This window comes from Aquila chrysaetos, chromosome 7, assembly GCF_900496995.4.
Source record: "Aquila chrysaetos chrysaetos chromosome 7, bAquChr1.4, whole genome shotgun sequence".
In the NCBI taxonomy this organism is placed as follows: Eukaryota; Metazoa; Chordata; class Aves; order Accipitriformes; family Accipitridae; genus Aquila; species Aquila chrysaetos.
In genome coordinates, this window is record NC_044010.1 from 33,971,039 (window position 1) to 33,993,741 (window position 22,703).

Below are 22,703 nucleotides of genomic sequence, written 5' to 3' on the forward strand. Positions count from 1 at the left end.
TGTTTGGATATAGTGTGCCTTCTTCTTGCTTTGTCTGTCCCTTTGTTTTTGAGTTTTCTGAGGAAAAACTGTGACCTCCTATGCACAGCAAGGGTTCTGCTGGTCAGTAGACGTGATGGTAATAATTTTTCTTTATTTTTACTATCTGATTTTAACTTTAGATTTTAGCTTGGGGGTTAGAATATTTTTTAAGTGGTGTCCCAGTTAAATCAGTTTGCAGTACAGATTAGGCTTACTTCAGGGCAGAATTATTTTAGAAACATGTTCAAAAATCATATTATAATGCGAGTCTGTATCCCATCTTAGCAATTCCCCAGGCCATATATAAACCCTGGCACTGCAGCTCACTTCCTTATCTCAACTCATTCTATGCAAACTCCTATCAACCACTCATGCCTTCTGCATGGTACTATTCCATTTGCTCTTTCTCTTTGGGAGAGGGGTAGGGTTAGGCTGTGGGAGGTGAGGTTGTTCAGCCTGGAGAAGAGAAGGCTCCAGGGAGATTTTATAGCAGCCTTCCAGTACCTAAAGGGGGCCTACAGGAAAGCTGGGGAGGCACTTTTTACAAGTGATAGGATGAGGGGTAATGGTTTTAAACTGAATGAGGGTAGATTTAGGTTAGATATTAGGAAAAATTCTTTACTGTGAAGGTGGTGAGGCCCTGGAACAGGTTGCCCGGAGAGGTTGTGGATGCCCCATCCCTGGCAGTGTTCAAGGCCAGGGTGGATGGGGCTTTAAGCAAGCCGGTCTAGTGGAAGGTGTCCCTGCCCATGGCAGGGGGGTTGGAACTAAATGATCTTTAAGGTCCCTTCCAACCCAAAACATTCTATGATTCTATGATATGATTTTGTGTAAGATTAGCTCTTCTCTCCAATAACCAGTGTGGTATCTAACATTAAATTCCATTCACTGGAATTTTTCTTTCTCTATTACTTCTCTTCATCACTTTTGCTCAATCTACAGTCTAAAACCAGCTTGTTTTATTTCTTATTCCCCAGTACTGTTGAGTCAAGGCATCTGTTCCAGCCTACAACAGTTAACAGAATTGCAAGCCAGATTCTGAGTGATAATATATAACATAGATAGGAGTCTGGAGAATTCTGATTTAACTTTCATTTTGCAGACCAGCTAATTACAAAAAAACCCCAAAACACCTGAAAAAGTAAACAAAACCCCAGCTCTAATGCTTTGCTTGTCAGTGAAGCAAATTTGGCTGTAAGTAATTGAGAAAAAGGGAGCTGTATATAATGATTTTATAGCTCTTTTTCAAAGTAAATGCTTAGCTTAAATGTGCTTTGTGAGTTAATCTGGAGGACATTATCTCAAAATAAATTAACTGAATTCCACATAATTTTCCTAAATTCAGTGTTTAATTTCTGCTGTGCTTTGCCTTATATGACCTCTGATATTCTTTATTTGATCTGTCTTTTAAACATATTCCTTTGTATCTCTTATGTAGGAAAGCAAGGAAGAACAAGCAGCAACAGGGGTATAGTATATTTGTACATTTTGCTTTCATCTTTTGTTTGTGTGCATTTGATTCCTTTTCAGTCTCATTGCTTAACTCAAAAGTTAGTAAATTCTTATTCGTGAAACTAAACATACTAGTATTATATTCTGCTAGAGATAATTATTTGTCATGTCATAGTCTTATTGTTTGGGAAGAAAGATAGGCCTTTAATCATTAAAAACTGTAAATGGAAGAGAAATTCTTTCACAGATTCTTTAATAAAATTTTCCAAGGACTCCCAAGACAACTATATCTTTGACAATTGCTAACCGACATCGTGCTGATTACATTTTTAGTGTTGTGAGCATGAAAGAGTCATTCTGACAATTTAGGCAGTTCTGCCTATAAAGGAAATATTTTCCTTGCCAGAATTTGTAAGACCCAGGTGCAAATCCTTATATACTTTTCTGTTTTGCCCAGCATTGCAGGTTTATGCCTTGAACTTTTTCTTCAGTGCTCCCAGTAAAACTAATGATTACTTTAGGCTATTTTCAACTACAAACCTGCAATTAATAAGAGGACACATTCACATCTTCCCACTTCCAAACTGCAATGCATGTGTATATACATGTGTATACATACACATGCCAGCTGTCAGAGTTGTGCATTGTGGACCTGGCAGCTGAAATGGAGCTCATGGGCCCATGGCAAAGCGTGGGGGCTCCTGGTGAGGCTGGTGAGGGCTGTTAAGGTTGGTTAGTGCACCCTGGCACCACTAACCGATGCTTCAAGCAAGAAAAATACCCATTTTTTCTGTAAAAGGTAATTGACTTGAATTTTGAACTGAAGTTTTTAATACCTGAAAGATGTTACTTGTCTGTGGGCTTGCTTGGCCCTGTTTCAAAGAGTGCTAATGAAAGGCACCTCTCCTGGGGGAAAATGCTGAAAGAGGCAATATTCCTTTGCACAAGAACTTCTAATCCAGCTGACCTGTGCGGAATTTTGTATTACATTTCTGATTTTGCAGGGATGATCCCTTAGTGCAGTGGTTTTCCCTGAAAAACAACTATTCAAACCAGGAATCTGATTACAAGAGGTCCATTCCCAAGCACATGATTAAACAGCATTTTACTTCAGTGACTCGGGTGTAACTCTCCTACAGACAGTATGTGTCTGAGAGGAAAACCCAGGGTCTGTGCTGCTCATGTACTACCTGCAGTCCTGACTGAAAACTAATTATGTATTCTTTGATTGGTTGGTTAAGCCAGGAAGAAATTCCTGGTGTAATTTTTGTAGTTTAGGTAGTATACAAAGGTAGGACATTTTGAGATAAAGCTTGTTTATACACACAGGAGTGCCTTTGAACAGAGTTTGTTGGAAGAGAAGGAGCAGAGAAGCCTACAATGCAATTTTCAGTTGTTTTTTGGAGTAGGACTACACTTTAAAGCTTCATTTACTAGCTCTTAAAAGACAATAAACACAGATTGCTGTCTGTGTTACGTAAATGCTAGCTTTCAGATAACTGTTCGTGTCGTTGGCTGAAGCAAAGGTCTATTGCCTTTAAATTGTACCATTTCTCCTATATAAAAGAGAGAAAGAATAGCTTTTGAAACAGAAACAGGGCTGTATTATCTGACTCTGAATGATTTTTAGATTATTCAGGAGTCTAGTTCCTGTGCCATGAATCTTGTTTACTGCTCCAAGAAAGCATATAATTAAAAATACTAAACTTTTTGTCATATTTACATATATTTCATATTCTCATTTTGATCTTGAACATCTATTTGCAGCCTAACCAGGTATCATGTTCTAACTTCTCTAAGAAGAGGGTTTTTGTATTCCACCACTTGCCTATTAACTCCACAAAGCTAGAGCCTTGGCATGTTAAGATTAAAAGCTCTATGCATTTCTTCTCTGTTCTATTTTTTAAGCTCAAATAATATTGCATTTACTAGAAACAGAAGAGTTGCAAAAGCAGAGCTCTGCATTTCAAGACTTTATTTTCCTTCAATTCCTACATGATAATTACAACTATTTTCTATAAAAAAGGAGGAAGAAGAAAAGCAGGAAGAAGGAGAAGAAAAGGAAGAGGTGGAGGAGCAAGAAGAGTCTTAGTACACTTCCCTATGACACATTCTTTCTTGAACAGGTTTTCAGGTAACTATTAAGATATGCAGCACAGTTTCGAAATGTTCTTAAAGTAACATAAACTTGAAAATTTTGTATATATTGTTCTTATATGCAATGACAAGAATGGAAAGAACATACCAAAATAAAAAAAAAGGTATTATGCTTTTGACACATAACTGTTAGTCAGAACTATTGTCCTTAATAAGTCTGTTAGTTTTTCCCCATTTCTGTGGCACCAATGAATCTGACTTTCCTACACAGCTGTCTCTGTGATCCCTAATATCTGCCAAATACTGCAGGCCCTTTGATCCATTCCCCATCACTCTTACAACCTTCACCTCCCTGCCAGGCTTCTGATATCTGCTTTGGGCATATTCCTTAACATCTTCTTACGGTACCCCGTAGCTCTCTGCTGTGTCCTCTAAGTATGAGCAATGCAAATTGCAGCATGTTTAGGTGTGTACTGCTTGAGTGGTCAGTCTATATGCACAAGTGCCAAACTGATGGGCCAAAAGTACACTTAACTGTTAGACTCATTGCAGCTTCTCTTTCATCTGGGATAAGAATTCATCACCCTCCTCTCTTACTCAGCTACTGATTTCAGTGAAACTTTTAGGAGCTTCGTGTCTCAAATTAAGACCTCTCTCAAATTTATTTGAAATGTTAAAAAAAAATGACTGGGGAAGAGAGAAGAACCTGACCAGAAATACAGCACACTATAAAATTACTCTGATTGCCTTAAAAACCAGGCCAAATGTGACTTTAAAACCTCAAAACAGGAAGAATCTGGGAGGCACAATTTGTGCCTGGATGGTTGTATGAGCATCCAGCATTGCTCAAGGTTTGTCAGCATGTGGTTTCAAATTTAATTTTCAGGTTTTCTTCTTCCTCCAACTGTCTCTTCTCCTCTGCACAGAAATAAAGATCAGACAATCACTTAGTAGGGAAAAACCATTGACCTAGAAGAATGTTGGAATTTCCAGCAGATTTTACCCTTGGGTGGCAGGACTCTGTCCTGATTGCAGACACAGAGTGTGATACACTTGTCTTAGTTTCAGCTGGGGGGTTAAACCACGACAACACTCTTTCTAGAACTAGCGGGATTCCCAGCTAACTCTGCCTCTGAGGTAGTCGCCATAGGTTTCACCAACCATATGCTGATGTGGAGAGCCAGTGCCTCAACAGGGCAGAAAATCTGTCACTTCTTTCATGCTACATCTCCCAAAACTGGGTTCCTCTGTTGCATGGGAATTAATTCATGCCAGTGTTGTCCAGTGTTCAGACATGTAAAATCAAAGAAGGAGTGCTAAGTTTTAATCTAATTTTCCTTATTTTTGTTCAGGAAGCACAAGCTGGAGCAGCCCCGCCAAAGAAAATAAACTCACTCTCAAGCAAACCATCACTAACTTTCATGCCTGTAGACTTATATATAAATATATAACAGAACAAAGACACCACTCTGTACTACCTGTGGCCTTTATATATATATTTGGTATTCCAATTACTTGTTAAAATGGGTCTTCTTATATCTGACTGATGATATTTCAGTTGATTGTTATATGTTGGAATAGTATTGTCCATGTCACATTTTAGATTGTAAGCTCCTCAGGGCAGGAACCATGTCTTTCTCCATGTTTATATACTGCCAAACATTGCTGCCACTCAGCAGATAACTGCACTCACACAAGTGACGTATTCAGAGAAAAAGAAATTCAGCACTGAAAACTGCAAAGAAGCTTCCTGTATACAAGCTATGTGAGTCACTTCTCCCTCAGCTGGCTTTTGAAAATGATTGAGATTTCCGTTGTACAGCAGTTTAAATAAATGCATTTTCTGTCATATCTGTTCTTTGTCTGCAAAAGCATTAATTTAACCCTAGCAAGCTGTGCTAAGATCTGTAAAGTTAAGTTTTCTCCATCGTTACAGTTGTAGGCTATGCAAAGCCCTTCACCTTGCCTTAGGTTCCTGCTGATGTTTCTGGTGTTGTGTATAAGAACCCAGCCATGAGGATACACAACCTTCATTGAATGAAAGAGCTGTCCCAGTCCCTTCTACTGATGCCTTGTCAGTCTTCATGGATACATTCATGTTCAGTGGGTCAGGGAGGCAGAGAAAATCAATCCATGTTCACACTGTAACTGTTGGTTAGAAGTTCACTAAGGAGGAAGGAGCTTGGATTTCAGTCCCTTTTTCAATTACTTTTGATGAGATTTATAAAAACTGCTTATAGAGGAAGGGAGGGGATGAGAAATGCTTATTGCCAAAGTAGCCCATAGCTTCATAGACAAAACAATCTCCAAAGGAACCACAAGTTTATGTGTAACTCTGATCGAGAAGAGGCTGGCTTTTCAGGCTGAGATCTATACTGTGAGTGCTTGAACAATGACTGAGCAAATAAAGTGGATGAAAAATTTGTGGAGGTTTCCTGAATGTCCTGAGTGGGTACATTTCTTTGTTCAGGATACGTCTAAAGTTGCAATTGATGGGAAGGGATGGATAGGGAAGCAGTGCTCTCTGTCTGCGCTGTTCTTACGCTTTTAGGTGATGCTAAGCTCAGAGCTGGCAGGTCCAGCTCAGGGAAGGACCTTGGAGTCCTCACTTACAGCTAACCAAAATCATCAGCTCAACATGCAGCAGCAGCCAACACCCAGGAAAATGCTGGGCACCATCAGGAAGACGGTATGACTGTGCTGCCATATAAAGCCTTGCTGAGTTGGCATCTTGAGCACTTTGTGCAGTCTGTTCTCTGCATCTCAGCGAAGATGTAGTGGCATAAGAAGAAGTACAGAGAAAACGACAATTAGAGAGGATGAAACAGCTGCTCCATCAGGAGACTGCAAAGACTCTTCAATTTGGAGAGGAAGCCAAAGCATTTACAAAAATCATAAAGGCAGTGAATAAGATGAATGCAGAACTGTTAGTCAAAAAATTCTGCAATGCAATAATGAAAATCAGTATACACAGTTAGTATACACAATGAAATTAGTAGATCAGCTTAAAAGAGATAAAAAAGAGTACTTTTTTATACGGTGGGTTGGGAACTTCTGGAATTTGTTGTCACAGGATGTTATGGAGACTGACAATGTCAACAGGCCCAAGAAGGTATTGGACAATGTCAGGAACAGGAGGCTCGTAAGTGGATAATACAGCCTGGGATGTGTCCACCAATATCCCTAATCCAATGACACATGGGTGCTGGGGACTGGGGGCAGAACAAATTGAATGCAGCAGACTTGCTGTCCCTAAATTGCACTGCCCATTTCCACTTTCAAAGACTGAGTACCACCAGGTTAGGTGAGCCACTGCTCTGACCATTTCTTATGTTCCTGCAGGTGATTACTCTTCCTGGGAAAAAAGTTCTGCATCTCACTGGCAGCTGAATTGGGGTGCCAGTCATCGCTGCAGTAGTTCCGAGCAAAAGGCTGGACTTTTGGGAATATGGTAGACAAAATGAAAACAGAACTGTTAATCATTCTGGAAATGTGGCAAATCCAATGCAGTGAGCGTGTGTTGTGCAACAGCCGGTGTGTTCGTGGTAGCCTTGACATATCCCCTGGCTGCCCGAGCTTTGCACGGCCGATGAACCTCGGGCTCCACTTTTCCCCCCACTGATGTGCAGAACAAAGAGCCTGAGTGTACTCAGTACATCAGGCAGGGCCACAGGCTTTGGGCTTGAAACAAAAACACCACACCTTGCATATTCAGGTATTACTTGTTAAGGCAGAAATATGGCAACCATCTTCTCAAGAGGGTATAATCTGGAAAGCCCGTTAGGGAATGTGAGGAATGCTAAGCCTCCCATACAAGAGTGACGCACTCCCCTGGTCTTCAGCTGGTGACTGAGGTTATGCTTAATGTGTAGTGAAAAAGCAAACGGGGTAGCGGATGGTCGTACTCACAACACAGCTCTTTGGTGCGTTCCTTGGGACAATGCTCTTTAGCACGTGCTGATCATCTTTTCTGCCAGACGAAAAGGAGGTTGTGAGTATGCAGAGGATAAACTGAAAGCTGACTGCTGCTTGGTGATTTTAGCCATAACGCTAATTCTGCTTACCTAAGCTTAATACTTTCTGCAGTAATTTAGTGTGACTAGGCAAAGAATTAAGTCTTTTCTAACTACAGGTGAATGAAAATCAGTAGCACAAATATGTGAGATATTGACTTAAATGCATTTGAAAACATACTGTCTGGATTTTTATATCATTTATATTTTACTGGGAGAAAGCAACTGCAGTCGGTTAACAGGGTGCGCCTGGTACATAGTGTTTCACATGCTTCAGGAAACTGTGGATGCAAAATTATTCTGGTGCACCCCAGTTAAACAAAAACAGCATGCTGCTTTTTGTGACACTTTGGTGTGTAAAGCATTTTCCTTGGATGATTGATGCCAGAAACTTCTAGTATACTGAAACAAGCTAAAATTAGAAAGGCTTCAAGCTATGCTTCCTACAGATCCATATATGTCATGGGATGGTGGCTGTTTGCACAATTGATTGTCAAGTTTAACAGACTGCTAAAGTATAAAAGAAGCAACTACAAGTATCATCATGAAGTAACTAAGTAGATAGGGCTAGTCAATGGTTTGTTTTCTAGGAAAATAAATATTAGGACCTTCGTTCTGTTGCTTGTAATAAACGGTTTTGAATAACAGCTCCAGAAGCAACCTCGGCCATGCTTTCTCTTGCATGAGAGCACTTCTGAGCCAACAAATTGTGCAAGAGATTTTCTCCTAAGAAAACTCTAAGGGAAATTCATTGGAGAGAAATTAAACTGTTCAGTAGTTTTCCCAGGGTCAACCTCCTTGATGCTGTCAGATGGCTGGGAGGTACCTGTGGCTGGAGAGGAGCCCGAGGAAGCCTTCCTTCCATCGTGGACACTATGTACTGGCAGCTGGTAAGCACGCTGCTTTCAGAGTTAGAATAAAAACTGTCCTGTCGCTGCTGCAAACAGCTCTGGGCAGCAACGCTTGGTAGTTTAAGCTGAGTTGATGGTGGTCCAAGCTGGGCACTCAAGGCCCATCGTCCTCTTTGGGCTGGGAGGACTTCACCTCTCCCACGGCAATCATGTGCTGCTGCCTGTCCTGCAGGAGCAGCCTTGGAGGGGTCATTGTGAGAGGGGGGTCCCGGCGAGCGCAGGAGATGACTTCAGGACAGATACTGGGAGTGCACCAAGGTAGGGGTGAGGGCAGCTGTCAGAGCCAGGGCACCCAACTCCCCGCTGACTGCTCACGCGGAGCGATGGCTGTGGAGCTGCTAGCGAAGCACGGCGGTTTCCGCTCCGCTGACTTTAAGGACGGCATCCTGGATGGATGCCATTTTTCTCTCAGTTCCAATTTCCAGCTTTCTGGTGAATTTTTTTTTTTTTTTTAACCTTCAAGCTTTACAATGTTTGAGCAGTAAGGCTAGAAGAGACTATATATAGTTTTTCCTAATAGTGACTTGCCGTGCCAGAGGAGCTTTTGTGTGCAAGTGTGTGACAAAATCCGTGGCTCAGCACCCACCAGCTCCTGGTGGGGCAGATCAGAGGCTGCAGGTGAGCACAGAGCCAGAGCAGCATGCTGAGCAATGCTATTGATGGCCTTAGCCTTTAAAATCACATTACCCTGATAAAGTTAGCAGTCCCAGGGCTTGCCAGGCAGCACAAAGCACGCAAGCTACCTCCATTCTCGCTGTCCAGCCTGTATTTCCCTCCCCGCCCCCCTCCCCCCCGGGGATTTATTTTTCTTTCTTTCTTTCTTTCTTTCTTTCTTTCTTTCTTTCTTTCTTTCTTTCTTTCTTTCTTTTAATATTTTATTTTAACAAAAGTCAATCACCTCCACAATAACCTCTGAAGAAATAAATAAAGCAGATGCCTCCTCTTCCAGCATCCCTCTGGCTGGGGAGACAATAATCCCTGCAGCGGCAGCCCCGGCTGATGTGCTGGGCACAGCAAACAGCAGGTAGCAGGGCTGTGCGTGGGGCTGCGGGGGGGGCAGCTGGAAAGGGCCAGGCTGCTCGTGGGTGCTTCTCCTGGGCTCCCAAAAAAGGGGGGCTCTTCCAGCCCTTACAGCTAACTTAGCAGCAGCACCTTGGGTGTGAAATCTTGGCAGTAACTCAGTGATGTTTCTTACCTGGTCTGGGGTGGAGGGAAGGAAAAGCAAGAAAAGCAAGAAAGAAAATGGGGGGGGGAAAATCCCCTTTGGGCTAGGAAGCATCTTCTGGTCATTGCATGTGAGTGATTCCCAGCAGTCAGTGATGGAGCATGGTGTGTTAGAGAAGTTTTGGCTTTCTATGTGCTCCATCCAGTACTTTTCCATAAGGATTATAGCATTGCTGGATTTTAATGATGTGGCGTGCTGCATTAAGATTGGCTACATCCAACTTAAATGGGTCTGATACTGGCGTCCATGTGCTCCTAATCAGATTTTGATGAAAGCTAGAGGCAGTAAAAGAAAATTATATTCAGCTTCTGGCCAGCCTCAGGCTGGTTTCAGGGCAGCCGCCAGTGCGGCCCATTGCAGACAAATGCAGGAGCCAGAGGAAGCAGCTCTGGCAGGAGCTCGGGGACCTGGGTGGCCAAAATCTGGACGAGGAGTCACCCAGCCATGCCGAGCGTGGCAGGGTGGGTGATGTATTGCCCGGCTGTTGCTGGAGGTGGCAAGGACGCCTCTGCCTGATGCCCAGCACTGGGAGAGGAGAAGGCTGTGGGGAAGAAGTGGCAGGGCAGCCGCCCGTGGGCTGGCCGGGATGTGCCCAAGGCAGCGAAGACCTCCAAGGATGAGTCCGGGAAACCATGTTTAACCAGTGGCCCCAGCACAGGATGCGTATGCTGATGAAGTTTGGCACTGGTGAGGAGTTGGGGAGTGTTGCCAGTGTGGAGGAGAACAGGATGGTGGCCCAGAAAGAAGCAGAAGACCCTGAAGTACAGAAGTGAGATAAAATTTGGTTGTATGGAGTACCAGCATCATGTGCTTTGGGGGCAAATAAGAATTTCTGCTATGAACTGGGAGCCTGTCCTCCTAGGACTGGCACAGTAGGAGAAAGGCTTGTGTGCACAGGTTCATCTCCAAGCCATGGGGAGCTGTAATGTGATGCACCGGTGGCAAAGAGAAATGTGATGAGTAGATGTGCTAAGGAGCTATTTTCAGAAGCGAAGGGAATACTGAGTAGTGTTGCAAAGCACTGCAGTGGCACCTCCTCTGGGGTAGGTACTGTGTAATGTTTGAAGCCCTGGTCAAAAAGGATAAATTCACACTGAGAGATCGGGGAAAAGCTGTTCCAGGTATCAAAGTCTTGCACTGTCCAACTTACGAGAGGAAGCAACAGGACCTTGGTTGGTGTAGTCAAGCAAAATTTCCAAATTTCCAAATTTGGAATTCTCCAAAATGGTGGATGTTGAAAGTTGTTCTGTACTCAGGAAGAGAGAAAACATAAAGCTGGAGAAGAATCTTACTCTGGAGGAAGGGGAAATAATGTCTTTTCAGCAGATGCCCACTGCACATCGTACATTACATGACATGAGGAGCTGCATGAAAAATAAAGCAAGGAGACATTATGACTGTACGACAGCATAGACTGAACGTACAGGACAGGCTGCCTGGCACACTGAGAAACAGGATCGCAGCAGGAATATTTCTAGGATCTGGAAATGTCTCTCACCTGAAGCAGCTGGTGAGCCAGGGAATGACAGGTCCCCTTCACACTGCTGCGTGGCTTTTCCCTGTGGTGACACAGCCGAGACTTTGCAGGACTTTGCAAGGAAGCTGGGAACTTCCCTTGAGAAACTGGCTGCCGTTAGCAACCAGGGTTTCACTGGTGGAAATGTGCTACCTAGGGATGCCTGTAGTATATTAGAGGTAGCTGAAGAAAGTTAATTCAACCAGTGCTATATATCCTTAGCAAAGTATTCTGCACTCCTGTTCTTAGCAGTACATTTTTAATCTGTAATGATCTTTGCCTGACTGTTACTATTCCTAATGTCAGATCAACACCTTCTCTCAAGTGACTCATGCTAAAACACAGGTGTTTTGGTGCATGGTGTCTTAAGGGTGCATGTTGAAGTCTTGTCCGCTACTGTTCAAACATCACGAGAGCCTGGCAGACATTTGATCCCCATCGGCGTCAGCAGGCAGGACTCAGAAATGTGCGCTGAGATAATCCCCTGGGAGGTGACGAAGCCACTTTGGGTTACAGACAGGCCCACCCGATAGTAACCCGTGGGGTGCATCCAAGTCCCAAAAGCTGGCAGCAGGGCTTATTGACGTGCCATAGATGAAGGTCAGAGACTTCTAAAGGGTGGCCTGTCAGGCTGTATTTTTCATTTCCAAATTAGATGTGAAGCCGACGGCAGAAACTCAGCAAGTGCTTCTACCTCACTTGATGCCGTCACCCAGTGGGGTGGCACCTGGGCAGCAGGTCCTGCCCCAGGAGGGGGAGAAGCAGCTCCAGGGGCAATAGCTGCCGTGTCCCTTTCTCAGTCTCCTGCGCCAAAACAGCGAGTGCCTCTGCAAGTGTAAAGCCGTCTTCTGCTCACTGGCAAGAAATCAATGGTACTTGCTATAAACCAAGGTTTTATGCTTATTTTTCTATGTTTTACCCACTGAGGGATCATGGTCTATAATGGGAAGGAAGCCAGCTTGTTCGTCGCCTGTTGAAATTAGGCGCTGTTGCAGGTATGTGCACGGAGAGAAGCAGCCTTGGAAATACTGGTGCAATGCAGCATTAAGAGATGACTTATCTTGAACACTGACTTGTCCCTTCTGTTTGGTTAAGCCTTTGCCAAGCAAACAGCCTTTGCAGGATGGGGCCGGAGGCCCATGACCGCTTGCTTTTGGGCGATGCTGCCTGACCCCAAAGGCAGCAGGGGAGGGTTACGCTCGCCAAACCCTCATCAGACACCGCTCTTGAGGGTGGTTGGATGCTAATGACTCAGACCGGGCTAATGGAAAATCACTCGTAAACTGTGTGTCGCTCGGTAAACTCTCCCTAACCTCAGTGAGACTAGTAAAGATAAAAGTTCAATAAGGCACCGTACTTGTTGACATATTAAAAAAACCCCACCCCACCGGCATGCCAGTTAGGTTGCGACTGAAGATGGCAGGGCACTGGAGGGCAAGGGCCTGGCAGAAGAAGTCGTCTCCATAAGCCGTACCCAGGGGAGCAGGGGGAGGCTTTTGTGCCTCGGTGACATGGCTTGCTCGCAGAAAAAAGAAAACCCAGCTGCCTTTTGGGCAAAAATAATGACTCTAGCAATTCTTTTCTATGAGTTGGATGAATTTTTTTGTACGAGCCATTTTTTCTTAAGAAGTTTGATTAAAAGAAAAAAGTTTCACAAAAACAAAGCTCAAAGACCTCCTCAAATTTTGCCTGAAATTTTGTTAAAAGGAACTGTTTCCTCTGTTTCCTTTGTGTGCATGGGCCCGGAAACACCCTCTGTGGCAGGATGCTGCCAAAAAGGGAACTTCTAACCCCAAAAAAGGTGTGGGTCGAGTTTTGCCTTGTGGGGTATTTTGGGTCCCTGTGCAGCTGGGACAGCCGGGGAAGCAGAGCTGGGGCATGAGAGCTACCAAACGCGGCCCCATGGCACTTCTGCAGCTCAGGAGTGGAAGAGGATCATCCGACAGGGAATTTGGGATTCCCTGAGCCTGTCAGCTGCTCGGAGCCACCTGTCCGGAGAAGCTGCACTGCCCTGCCCTGCCTTGCTGCCTGCCCGCCACCCCCACATAAGTCTTTGTGCTCCTGGATGCAAAGTTTAGCCCGACATTGGTGAGTTACTGGTTTTGCGGTTGTTTCAGCCTGGAAGATAGTGCTACTGATCTGTATTTGTCATGGTACCATTATTTAGAGATAAATTATCTCTGAAGCTGTCGGTCTGGTACCTGTTACCGTACCCTGATCCCATAACTCTCTGGGGCTGCCCTGAGCCCTTGTTCTGTCTGTCTTGATTTTGTGGGTGACCATAACACTATGAAAGCTTGCTGCCTAACGTGTGAAATTTTGGGGGGGCAAGGGAAATAAGAAAGTAGATGGATGGCTGTATTTTCGTAAAGGGTAGGCATGGACGGTGAAACAGCTGACTTGTAGAGTGGAGTGGAAAGTGATAGATGGTCCTAAAAAGTCACTTCATATTAATGTGCTGTGTACTAAAAGTACATTGCAGAGGGTATGGGTTAACATTCAAAATATAGCAGAAAAGTGCAGTATGTACCTATTTAAAGCTGCTGAGCTATCTATTTTTGAAATGTTCAGTCATTAAAAATCTTCTTAGACACCTAAGAAAGTGCATCAGCTTTTTACACCGGATGTTGTCTTCTATATTAACGAGTAGCATGGTTTCATGATTACCTGCAGGAAAACAAGAAGTGCAACTCTCTGTACTTAGAAATTTGGGGAAGGATGAAAATGCAGGCATCCCAGTTCAACACTTTAAGCGGAAACCTTATGCTAACTGAGCTAGAGATATGGCAGTCTCCAATTGCTTAAAGATTTGATGGTTTCATATTTGAAGCCTAACACTGATGATTCAGATGTACACATTTCTCTGAGGCATTCATCACACACTGCTATTCCGCCGTAGATTTTTGTTGCATTTTATTAGTTTCTAATTTCCCTGTAATGACTGTGCAGACCCCAGGGCGTGGAGGCAGCGAGGCTGCTGTGGGTAACCCACAGCAGAAGTGTGGGTTCATCTGCCCAACCACAGCTTTCCCATGCTCGAGTGTGCAGAAGAGGAAACCATGAGTTGGACATACTCAATTAACGTGGAGACTTTTAAATAATACTGGCAGAAGAGGTCTGTGTCCTTAGCAGCTGCGTGCAGGCAAATGCCCTTGCTGGGCAGCGCAGTGCTTTGTGAAGCTGTGGGCTGAACCAACCCGGCAACATTCATTTGTTCAGTAAAATACTATGGGATACGTTTTGCAGTGGTTAGTGCGAGGACTGCTTCCAGGTAGAAAGAATTTTTCCTTTCTTAATTACAATTCCATTTCCTGAATCCCAAAAAGCAGGGACTTGGTTTAATGGGCAAGAGGAAACAAGGACAGATACATTTATTACTCATCTATGTTTTACTGTGCTGTGTGAAAGATTAATAAGCTTTGAACTTGTGGGCAGCCAGTTTTCCTGGCCTGATCTATGCAAAAGAGGAGTTTATGGGCATGCTGACACCCCTGTGTCTGGGTGTGCACAACACACCCTTATCCAGGGCAGATCATGGTTTCGTTCTCTTGGAAAAAGGAGGGTTGAGAGGGAGAAAATAAACTAGAGAGAAGATAAAATGCTTATAAGCAGAGCAAGTTGAATATATCTGCAAATTTTTTTTTTAAACATCCTTTTAATGATTAAAAAATGCCATTCCCGAAAGGTCACCTGGCAAGCAAGCAATCAGAAATAAATACATAAATACTCAGCCAGACACTGTGTACACTCCCACGATGTCTGCAACTTCAAGCTTGTCTTTCCTGGGGCAGAGTGGAAGAGGGCTAAGGCTAAACATGCAAGTCATGACAATCCTGACTGTGGAGAGACCCGAGCTCTGTGGCTGCCATCGGGCAGAGCTGAGCTGCGGCTGCCGATGGGGCAGAGCCCAAAGATCAGGGCTTTTCAGCTTGGCGTTTCAGCAGGGTCTGCTCCCTGTCCCACCAGCTACTTATCTTATTTAGTGACTCTTAAATACGTTCAGGGGGCCCCTTATCAAAGGCGAATGCTGTGAGCACCAGCCTAGCATACCAAAATAAGGGAGATTCCCTACCCCAACCAGGCATGCCTTCAGAGAAAGGAGTGTTTTAGCAGCAGGTGAAGGACAGACCAAGGGCACCCGTTGGCATGGGGGGCTTCAGTGCTGCAGATCCCGGCGGTCCCGGGGGAGCTGCCTCCCACCAGACGGGAGCAGGGACCTGCAGCCTCTGTTCTGCAGGCTGGGTCCTCATCCACAAGTTCCCTGCCTCACGTGCCGGAGAAGCCCTCAAGCAACAAGAAAAAAAAAAAGTTGCAAGCTGTCCATATAGGAGACGTCAAGTGTGAATTAGATACCCAGGAAATCACAGGGAAGACGGACATCTGGCTACCAATATTCAGTCATTCACCTGAAAAAAAATCCCACCCAAAAACCGAATATGGAAAAATAAACTGTACATTTTTTAAAGTATAAATATTTAAAAGGCATTTATAAATATTTGTAGAGACAGTGGTTTTGCTCAATTTACTAAATCATTGCAAATAATACTCTTAGGTAACAGAAAGGAGTGTATTAGAGCAGGGTTGCAGGCAGGTGGATGGAGGACTGTACTGATAAATGAGGTCGCCCTGAAAAAAAAAGGTAAAATAATTATAATTTTATTTCAGATGCTGACGTGGCAATGCATTATAGATCAGTTCCAGGTTTTTAAAGAAAGAAATGTTCACTGAATGGCCTTTTTTTCTTTTGTGAAAAACATATTTCAGTTCTTGGAATTCATCTTGAAACTAAGCAGAAATATTTCAAAGAGGAATGATGTAAAAAATTATTTCATTTCTGTTGAGCTTTTAGGAAAACTTTTTTGAATTTTCAGTCTCTTTGAAGGTAATATTGCATCAGATTTCCCTTGCGTCCCATTTTATACCAACACCATGCCGGACAGCAGATTAGCTTGTTGTGTTCAGCTGGATTTGGAGCTTTCTTCTCCAGGAAAAAACAGGGTAGGAACCATTCCTGCAGGTGTCGTATTGCCCCAAATGCTTCTTTAATAATGATGGGTATGGGCTAGTGTCACAGCCTGTATCAATCACGATACACTTGTAATGATACAGCTCTGTTGCCTTCAGCACCAGCTGAAAATCGGGTGAACAGTCCAAAGACTTAAACTGGGCTTGGTTTTCATTTCCATTGCATTGGTGCAGTTCTGCTGGCAGGTGCGATCTCAGGTAGGCTGGTGAAATCAAGCTGTTCATCGTAATGGCAACGAGCAACCCCAGGCTTGAGTCAAAGCTGTCTGCTAAGGCATGCTTTACCCATGAGGATGAGCGTTTAAAAGCACACCTGATGTACCAGTGAACTTTAAACTTGTCTAACAACATTGTATGCCTTTGCTGGCTCTATACAGGACTCTGCAGGACATGTGCAAGACAGAATGGGCAATTGCCCACGAGATAGGCTCATCTCACCTCCCAGCCTGCTGACGAGGGCTGCGTTTGCAAGACGGACCTCCCCTTGCTCCCGACGGTGTGTCTGCCAGCCCGGGTCCCGCCGAGGTGGGGTGCAGCCCTGCTGCAGGCACGTGGTGCCACGCAGGCTGTCGGGTCTCCAGCCCTTGCCCTGGTCCTCACTGGCCATGCGGAGGTGGTCCCTGGGCTGAGCACTCACTGGAAAATTTGGGTAGGTGGCTCTGGATGTCTCCTTTGCTGATGCTTTGGGGAAAAACATCCTGCGAGCTTTCTAGAAACATGCTGGAAGTGTTTTGGGAACTGTTTTCCCTCTGAGAAATACTGGTGTTTCTTTAAAATGCAGAGAAAAGGCAAAAAGAGGAGAATACAGTACTTTTTGTTTTTTAAATTTGGAAGCTTTGGTGTACTTGGTTTTAACGCGAATGACCTGAAACTTTCCTGTTAACAGCCCTTGTTTTGAGCCAGATCAAAAATACACTGTTTGGATACCTTCCCCTTGGCTTTTGCTCTCTCACCGGCCCCAAATAGGAACATGCTGATAATAAATTAAAAAAAAAAAAACCAACACATTAAACTCAGCAGCTCAGAGGGATCCATTTGTCAGAGCCATAACTGAGTGTACGGTTTTCTTGCACTCCAGTCAAGCTCCATCAAAACCTTCATCTCAAGCTACGTACCAGATAACGGCACTCGGATCAGTTAGTGCTGAGAAAACATTTGCAGGCAGATAAGGCTGGAAGGGAAGGAGTGGGAGTTACATTAAACCTGTTTTTCAATCATTATTTCCCGGGGATCACTTCTTTGTCGGGGTGGCACCGTTCCTTCAGGAGGCAAGGAGACGTGAGCTGTGTCCCGGCTCCCCTCATCTGTAGCACGTCCCTGCGGGGAGGCTGCAGATTCTCTCCATCCATGGAGGGGTCCCGGACACTGGCTGCCCTGTGCTGAACCTACAACCAGCATCCCAACGGCCGGGCTCCATCCCCCTGACCTGCGCAGCTCCATGGTGACTCCTGGGCTTTTCATGACTGCCTCACTAGTGACAGGTAGAACACAACATGGTGCCGGGAAGGGAGAAGAAGAAAGGCTGATGTTAGGCATCTAGCCCCTGTGCGTGCCTTTCTGTGAGGCTCCACGTTTTCCCGCAGAGTGGATGTGCCCTGCGAGCCATCGTTCGGTTTCTCATGCAAGAGGGGCTCAGGATGGGGCCACTGAGGATGGGGCCAGAAGGCAGGTGGCTCAGCCATAACCCCCGGTGCAGGATGAAAGCAAACCCTTTGTGTCCGCTCCATCCGTTCCCTGCCCCCAGGTCAGGCCATCGGGTTGCGGGGGCAGGAATCCTTTCCTGAGGGGAAATGAGGGCATACAAGCGGGCCACATGCTTTTTTTTCCTTCAAAATGGGGGACAAGGCAAAGAGACACAAACAAATGAAAAGCCTCCATGTACTTCCAGTTAATTGTACAGTGGGCAGGGACCAAAAAAACCTGCTTTCCTTATTCCTGCAGGCTGAAGCCCCGGAGTATGTGATTTGATTACCATCATTGTCGTAAGGCAGTGCTCGGCACCTGCTGCAAGAGAGGACATTTCTGGGGGGCTCAGGGGGTCCCTGGGTCCCGGAGCAGACGTGGTCACCCCTGGTCGTGTCCAGCCCCTGCCCCTCCAGGCTCCTCCCCATGGAGACGTGCCAAAGGCTTCTTCCAGGAGAGATCCAAAATGCCACAGGCAACGAGGGGGAGGCTGTGCTGTACCTTTCTGACGGCTCTGGTGTTTCGTAACCCGCGCTATTTATTTAAATAAGCCATGTGTCTTAGTTAAAGCCTAAACAGCTGAAAGTCCAACCTCCAGATGCTGTACCAGGAGGCATGTGGGAAGGTCTGGTGGCATTTGAGAGCACCAGCGGTACGCTTTTGTTCAGGGTACTCTGTCGGACGCTGGTCTCATGCTCGAGGAGGGATGTGGAAGTGATGGGAAGAGTTAACGGGACCCAGACCCTGGAAAACAGCCCAGCAAACGGGGGATGTAATCAGCTCAGATCGCTCAGCCTAGCAAGGGGGGGACTGAGGAACAAGCTGGCTGCTCTATGTAGGTCACCTTTGTAGGCCAAACCTTTGAGTCCTGGCCAGCTGTGAGGCCAGCAGGGATGAGGACGACCGGTGGCCAAAACCCACAGCCCCGTGACTGGCAGCGCCGGGTCCTTCCTCAGAGGGCAGAGAGGGCTGAGCGCCACGCGGAGCCAGGGTTCTCCTCACGCTTGTGGCGGTGAGATGGCTTCGGTGTCTTCAGGAAGAAACCTGGGCGAGTTGGAAAGAGCCCGGGAGAGAAATGCAGCACTGTGTTAATGGAGGTTACAGCTAATGAGTCCTCTCGGCGGCGACAAGGAAACCTCCCGTGGCCAAAGCCCCCACCCCCACCGTGGTCAGCATCAGGCAGCCTCGTGTGCTGCGCCGACGCAGAAGACCTGAGGTCCTTGTCTTCACCTGCTCACAATTTAAGATGACTGCAGGGAAATTTTGGGGCAGCTTATTCAGAAGAAACTCAAAAGGCAGCTCAGTGGCAGTCTGTGTCTGCTGGCAGAGGGACAAGGCAACTCCCCTGGCCAGGATGCAAACCCCATCCAACAAAAGCATAGCAAGAAATAAGGCAAAACACCCCTACAGTTTGGACGGTTAGCTATTCAGGCAGCGTATCAGTAGAAGCAAAAGATTTTTCTGTTGCGCACAGGCCCTAAGTCAAGCTGGGGTTCCTTTCTGAAAGACAGTCTGTTGTTCAGCCAAACCCTACCGAGTGCAGGCGAGAGCTGCAGGATGGTACCCACGGGCACGTGCTGGCCAGGAGATGGATGACGGCCGGAGCTGGCAGCTTGTCAGCCCTGCCAGCTTGCGTCTGTGTTCCCCCAACAAAACCCGCGCTGCGGAGGGGTGCCCCTAACCCGGGCACGGCTGTGTTGCTTCCCTCGGGTGCCAGCCACGACTGGGCCCGTGGGTTCATACCAGCTCTGCCCTCCACCGGGCACAGCCAGCATCCAACCAGCCCCCAGTGTCAACTATCTGAGGAAAAAGCAAAGCAGGAGCCTGTTGCTATGAGCACATTTCTGCTCCCATCCTTAGGAGACCGCGCCGTAAGGTGCAGCCTTGGCCCTTCTCAGCAGATGGATTGCTCCAGGCTCCACTAGTAACTGGCACTGGGAATAACGACCAGAATGACAAAAGGCTGACGATAGATTGGAGGTTTTAGACAGGATGAAATGAAAAGTCGCAGTCTATACGTCTTAGGTCTTGCACTGAGTTAGTGTTGCTGTAATTGGTTAAGGAATAAATTCACAGCTTCAGCAGGAGGTGGAGACACTCCTGGACTCACTGAAGTTCTTCTAAGTTTTCAAGGCCTATTCATGGGTCCATACAGAAATAAATAGACTGTAAGAGTTTGGCTAAGCTAGCAAAAAATCAATAGCAATATATGTTAAAGAAAATCAGAACACTTTACTTTGTACCTCTGAATAAAACTTTATTCACATATTACTAGCATGCTTTCTTGCAAATAAAGGGTAGAAGCTGGTGTTAGGCATGCATAAACAAAACTAGTGTTAAGAACACCATATCCTTTGTGAAGATCAATGAAAGAAGCTTTTAAAGCCCAAGCAGTGTATTTAAGCAGTTCCATTAACTGACTTGTTAATGTCTTTTTCCTGATTAGCTTTATTCATGTATGTAAAGTTAGGGTGTGAACGGCTATGGGCAGCTTAAGATTTTTCCCTCCACGTGAAATTCTTATGGGAAACTATTTGTCAAAGAGTTTTTTGCCTGACTGTTTGGTCTCCAGCATTTTCATAAGTGGCTTCTTGTTGGGATGTAGTATGCTACAACTGAGGTTCACCAACCAGGTGCAATCTGCTGTGAAGAAGAATTCAAAGCAACTGAATGAGTATAACGCTTAGAGTCATATTAACAGTGAGCATGGTTTTTTGAATGGGAGCATTGCTTTCCATAAACTTCCTTTAAAATGCACTTAGTCCTTTTTTTTTCAGTGGTGTGCAGTAGACCGGTAGTGCTGTTGCTGCTGTAGCACTGAACCCAACCCTGCCAAGGAAGGAAACAGTTTCGTCCCTCCCTGTCCCTGTCCCAACCCTCCACACTGTGCCACCGCACACAACTGCACCCAGGAGAGGCTGTACCCATCAGCGTGCTGCAGAAGTGAGTGGAAATGGGATATGAAGATGGGCAAATTCAGCTTTCTTTGCTCTTCAGGCAGTGGCTAGACAAAAATATCTAGATTTAAAAAACATTAGTAAGTTTACCTACACACAGCTCAAAACCCCACCTGCCGATTCATTTAAGCACAACAGAGAAGTGGGTGGGGGAAGGTAAGGTAAGGAGGAAACACAGGACGCAGGGTGAATGCAGGTCAGCAGGAGAAACCCTTCTGTGCTCCAAGGGATTAAAGTAGGGTGAGCCGCAGCCCCAGGAGCATTGACCGGTACAGGAGTCGCCTGTGGGCAATAGTACACAACACTGGCTGCCCGCTTACTTCGTTAGCTGCTGAAGCTGAGAGGTATTTAAGCCTTGTTTGCACAAGTTATTGTAGAACTTTACAGATTTTGATATAATTAACTGGGCATTATTCCCACCTTTCCCCCTAGCAGGGGTGCTGTTATATGGATAAAGCTTCATACCTAGTGAGGTATCTGGTGTGCCTAGTTTATCAATAGAGCTTGCACAGTCTGCCAAAGATATGGTTTTGCATCAGTAGAATTACAATGCTGTAAATCTGAGGATAGAAACCATTTTGCTGCTATACAAGTAGGTTTTATTGGTGAAGATTTTCCTCATATTAGATTAATCTGCACTGCTATTAATGCCTTTATAGCATAAACTGTGCTCATTGAAGAGATTATGCTGTTATTTCAACAAAAGTCCTCCTCCTGACTGAAATAAATCTGTGTAGATTCACTGTAGAAAAGTCTTGAAAACTTCTGTATAAAAATTGGATTTCATTTTGCATTAAAGTGAATAGCCTTGAAACTTCCCATGCAGTCAGGTTAAAGCCATTAAAACATCACACAGCTACACCAAGTACGCAGCCTGTAAATCACTTACCCTCTTCAGCTGCAAGTGCTTCTCTGCCTTCCCCCACAGCTGTCTTACCAGCACATGCATTCAGAAACACCCAAGGACAGAGCTCCTATTCACATTTTTCACAGTGCTACAAAACAAAATGCAACAAACCTAAACCCAAACCAAACAACGGCATCTTTTGATGGGTGTTTGCAGTCCGACCTTACCTCTGCCTGCCTTATGCTTGAACAAGCTTGTGTGTGGAAATATTAACTGTCACTTAGCGAGACCACGTCCAACCAACGTTACTTGTCAAGGGAGGTGACAATATAGAGCCACCAATGCAATCGGTGTTTCAAGCTGCCAGTTTCCTGCTTGAAGGAGAAAGGAGCGACATGAATGGGCCTGCTGGGGGAGCCGAGTCTGGGGATGAGTCTGGTTTGGAAGGCAGAAATGCCCCTTGGTTCAAGCTGAATATCCTGCTCCGTGAGCCCCACCTCCTCCTCAGTCAGCTGAACGCCATCCATGCCCCTTTTTTTTAATTTGATCTAGCCTCTTTTGATGACTAAGGCAAGAGGAAGATTATAGTTTAAGTATATAATTTTCATTTGATGTGACAGGTTAAAGCTATGTGCATTTAGAGAAGGCTTAGATTATTTTAGTTCAATTACAACACTGATTTAGGCCCTGACTCACTCTTTGAGGCTTGACTTCATGTAGACATATGTTGACTGAGATTTACTGCTAATGAAATATAAGCATATGTTTACATTACTCTGCTTAAACGCTTTGCTGGTGTAGGGGTGGGCTTACACAGCAAGCACAATCCTGAATCAGAGGTATAGAGAAGTTGATTTTGCACGTTGTTTTTTTTTCCAGCACAAAGGCTAGATATTTCAGAGTTTATTTTTCTTCCTCTTCTGCCCCTCCCAGACCTTAGCCTGTGTAATCTCCGA

The 22,703-nt window shown here is 45.2% G+C and overlaps 2 protein-coding genes across 2 annotated transcripts in view; both read left to right on the forward strand.

The window, feature by feature from the left end:
* LOC115343596 (SH3 domain-binding glutamic acid-rich-like protein) overlaps positions 1-5,419 on the forward strand; it is a 29,505-nt gene extending 24,086 nt beyond the window's left edge. Inside the window, exons 5-7 of the mRNA XM_030019741.2 lie at positions 1,460-1,489; positions 3,500-3,607; positions 4,923-5,419. Coding sequence (XP_029875601.1) covers positions 1,460-1,489; positions 3,500-3,565 — 96 coding nt within the window. The 3' untranslated portion in view covers positions 3,566-3,607; positions 4,923-5,419. The remainder of the gene's footprint in view (positions 1-1,459; positions 1,490-3,499; positions 3,608-4,922) is intronic.
* Positions 5,420-7,483: 2,064 nt separating this feature from the next.
* Positions 7,484-22,703, forward strand: part of B3GALT5 (beta-1,3-galactosyltransferase 5) — a 32,677-nt gene continuing 17,457 nt past the window's right edge. Inside the window, exon 1 of the mRNA XM_030020792.1 lies at positions 7,484-7,561. The gene's annotated coding sequence lies outside the window, so the exon portion shown is untranslated. The remainder of the gene's footprint in view (positions 7,562-22,703) is intronic.